Raw genomic sequence first — 3962 nt, forward strand, 5'->3', positions numbered from 1 at the left:
ATGATTTTGGGAAAATACTAATAAGTGTCAAATTCAGCATAGAGTTAATAATTGCCTATGTTGGACATTTTTCCTCTTGACTAATGTGAAAAGTCATTTGAGCTCCCTATTGCTTGCTAACACTCCCAAATATTGAGTGTCTTCTGAAATAGATTATTCTTAATAGTTCTGAGATGATCTAAGGAGAACCAGCAGGAGGAATTTATCAGATCCATTATCATTTTATCAAAATCACATTGAAGGAATTCGTTGTGTATGTTGTCTATCTCTGTTATAGTACTCTTGTTCCATATATGAGGTCCAAGCTTTCATGCCTTAGTCTATAGATATATTCATATTTTTAGGAGGATTACACTCCCAGAATTTTCCTGAAGGCTCCACCAACTTCTTTGTTTCGAAGACTGTAGATGAGGGGGTTGAGCATAGGGGTGACAATTGTGTAGAAGACAGATATTACTTCATCCAGTTCAGTGGTATGGTAAGCTTTGGGCAGAAAGTACTTGATGATAGCTGTTCCATAGAAGAGAGACACCACAATCATATGGGAGGAACAGGTTGCCAAAGCCTTTCTTATTCCTAAATTTGATCTTAATTTCAAAACAGTAAAGAGTATATGCCCATATGAGGCCATGATGGTAGATATTGGAAGGAAGAAAAACACAAAACCACTAATTAAAAAAAGCCCATTTTTATAAAGAGATGTATCAGCACAAACTAGTTTCAGGAGAGCTGGGATCTCACAAAAGAAATGATTAATTTCCCGGGAGTTGCAGTAAGGGAGATTAAGAACGTATATGACATGGATCAAGGCATTGAGCAGAGCACCCAGCCAGGTGCCCACCACCACAAAGACACAGACTGTAGGGCGCATGAGAACTGAATAACGAAGAGGGTGGCATATAGCTACATAGCGGTCATAAGCCATGACTGCCAGAAGAAGGCAGTCTGCTCCAAAAAGTGTAGTGAAGAGGATGAGCTGAAATGCACAATTAATAAAGGAAATGGTATTCTTTCCAGACAGGAAATCAGTGGCTATTTTGGGGACAATAGCAGAGCTATACAAGAGGTCCATGATGGAAAGTTGGCTGAGAAGCAAGTACATAGGGGTATGGAGTCGGGAGTCGAAACAAATGAGAATCAGCAACATAATATTTCCGACAAGGGTAGCAAGAAACACCAAAAAGATGAATGTGAAGAGGAGATTGGGGGCTTGAATGTGGTGAAATAGTCCCAGGAGAACAAAGTCAGTTCCAGTGGTCTGATTGCTCCAAATCATCATTCTCTCCTTCTTAATTAATTATCCTGAATAATTTAGAAAAAAATCCATCAGTACCACAACTAATTGGCCTCTCCTTCATTTTATGTGCCAACTTCACATATATAATATGTAACTTTCAATTTTCTCTACCACATTATTCTTATCAATACTATTGCAATGTCGCTGCATGTTTATGTAAATTAGCTTTACAAAAAATTATAAAGATATTATACTACATTAGACTTCTTGAAATTAAAAAGTAAGTAGAAATTGATTAAATTTTTAAAAAATTAATCTGTTAAACTTTTACCTTCATATCTATCATCTATCACCATTTTTTCTAAATCTATCTTCATATATATATTTCTCTATTAATTTGCCTATCAAAATCAATATTTATATATATGGATATATTCAACACAGATTCTTAAAGACATTCTGTAGTTTTGGCTGGTCCAGATTTGCATGAACCAAGGAATGTGTAAAAGTTATAGTAGTCATAAATAATTCTCTACATACCTATGTGAAGTGTGTTAGCCCTTTTGAATATGCTGCTTTACCTGTATAACTGATCTGCAAAGAATTACATTCCTTGTTTCAAAGTGCAAGTTTGATTTTGAGAGAGATCAATTTATATTCCATGTTTAGAAAACAATTAAAAGACCAGGGCCATAATCTCATCTAAATATTTCTAGGATCCCTGTACCTTTGTCTCAGCATTTTCCCTAATGTAGCTTCTTAAACAGTGACCTGTTAAAGTGTTCTTTATTTTGAAATTGAGATTGGTAAATTTGTCTTTACATTTTTTAGCATTTTCCTTTTTTTTGTAATTTGGCAGCTGAAAACATAAGACAATCCCAGGAGGACACAAAGCATCCCTTTATCAAAGCATTTGTCTGATTGTGAGATTTAGTAATTTAATTCCACTTCTTGAAAAGACTGTTAATGATATAATAAACCACAAAAACAAAGGAAACAAATGAACAAGCAAAATTTGTTATTCGTGATCAGATTTGATTAGAGGGTTTGGTGATCTTCATCTGTGTTCGATTCTGTAGAGCTCTGTGTAAAGGGAAACAAAAAGAGCATCTTGTTCAAATGAGCAATAACCTAGTTTAAAGTTGGGTACATGGAAAGGACCACAATTGATTCATATATTATTCCGTGGAAATAAGAATGAAGTGAGGATATTTGTTAATTTTGCTAATGAATATGTATAACATTGTTCAAGATGTTCCACTAAAACTGGGTCATAAAAACACACCTATAATGAAAACATCAAAAATAAAGTTCATACAACAAAGAAAAAACTCTAGTTGTTTCCTAAAAAAAGGTTAGGCAGAGTCATTGGTTGCAAGAGTGTATAGTGACTTCTTATGTTTGGAAGCATGCCCATTTGTTATCATGCTATATCTAGGAAATAACATGTAATTACTTATAATTGATATTGACACCTTAACATGTATGACTTTTTGATTTTAAGAATACTGCATTACATTTATTTATTTTAAGTAAACACAAAGGGGAAAAAAATATGGATTCCTGCAGGATTGAGGTGAAATTTGTTCTTACACGGGATGTTTATTATCACTCTTTGTGAAACTATATGACTTACATTCAAGTAAGGATGGAGAGAGTATAAATGGTTCAATTAGAAAAATCTAACACACAAAGAAGTTGGATCCTAAGAGTGAATTAGTTTTCTTGCCCATAAATACAATTGCTTTATTAAATATAAAAATATCTAGATTGTACTGAGTCTGCTAATCTAAATCAGAGCACTAGCATCATCTAGATAGAAAACTGTACACGAAAACTAAGTAAGAGATAAGGAACATAAAATATTTATTTAAAAGCTCTCTTGCTATAGCCTAAGCATTTTAGTTTGATGTTTTCTCTCCCACAAAATGCTTTTGCAGAACCATCAAGTGAATTTTGCTAGCTGAAGTGCAAATTCATAGGTAAAGTGGTAGATATAACCACACAAATTGGTTTTATTATTTAACAGTCAGTGTTATCTTAAGTTGCCCAAATGATTTCCATAAGTGATATTTCATATACTGTTCATATTTTGGTGAAGAGATTATTTTCTTATCAATACATTATTATGTAATTAGTCTTTTCAATATTTTTAAAACAAAGTATGTTTTAATCTGAAGAGTCAACACATTTATTTGAAGAATCTAGTGGGATCTTAGAATATGAAGGACTCAAAGGACCATCGAACATTATCTCAATTAGTTAACTTGTACTGTTTTTAATGCCTCCCAGATCCTATCAACTATTCATGCAATTATGTTTAACACTCCTGGGGATGCAAGATCACTTTCGCCTAAAACGTAACTTTGTCCATGTGAATATATCAATTTTTAATTTAATAAAATAAAATTCTTGACCTTAAGGCTTTTAAATTATTTTTAATTTGAGTCTAAAGAGGTGAAACAATAAATTAATACATTAATAATCAATCCCTTCAATTGCTCATTTTAAAGTTATTCATTGATTTTGTTGACAGTATATTATTTGTACTTCAATTATAGTTTGAGACAATAATTTTTTCTATTGTTATTGATGAATCCTTGAATTATATATGGTATCAGACCCAAATGTAAATAGAAAATTCTGGCATTTAAATGTTTTTCAATTTCAATTATGCTTATTCTAACTAAAAGATTAGAACTGCTTATTAGGTAATGTTAGTTAT

General features: G+C 32.4%; 1 protein-coding gene across 1 annotated transcript; it reads right to left on the reverse strand.

The window, feature by feature from the left end:
* Window positions 1-349: 349 nt before the first annotated feature.
* On the reverse strand, window positions 350-1279 carry LOC101434742 (olfactory receptor 2T2-like). The gene has a single exon (XM_012526763.2). The coding sequence runs from the start codon at window positions 1277-1279 to the stop codon at window positions 350-352; it is 930 nt and encodes a 309-aa protein (XP_012382217.2).
* Window positions 1280-3962: the final 2683 nt, after the last annotated feature.

This window comes from Dasypus novemcinctus, chromosome 16 (genome assembly GCF_030445035.2).
Source record: "Dasypus novemcinctus isolate mDasNov1 chromosome 16, mDasNov1.1.hap2, whole genome shotgun sequence".
NCBI classification, from domain to species: domain Eukaryota; kingdom Metazoa; phylum Chordata; class Mammalia; order Cingulata; family Dasypodidae; genus Dasypus; species Dasypus novemcinctus.

Excerpts from the sequence above, each read along its gene's own strand:
- LOC101434742 (XM_012526763.2), bottom strand. The coding sequence starts at position 1,279 with ATGATGATTTGGAGCAATCAGACCACTGGAACTGACTTTGTTCTCCTG.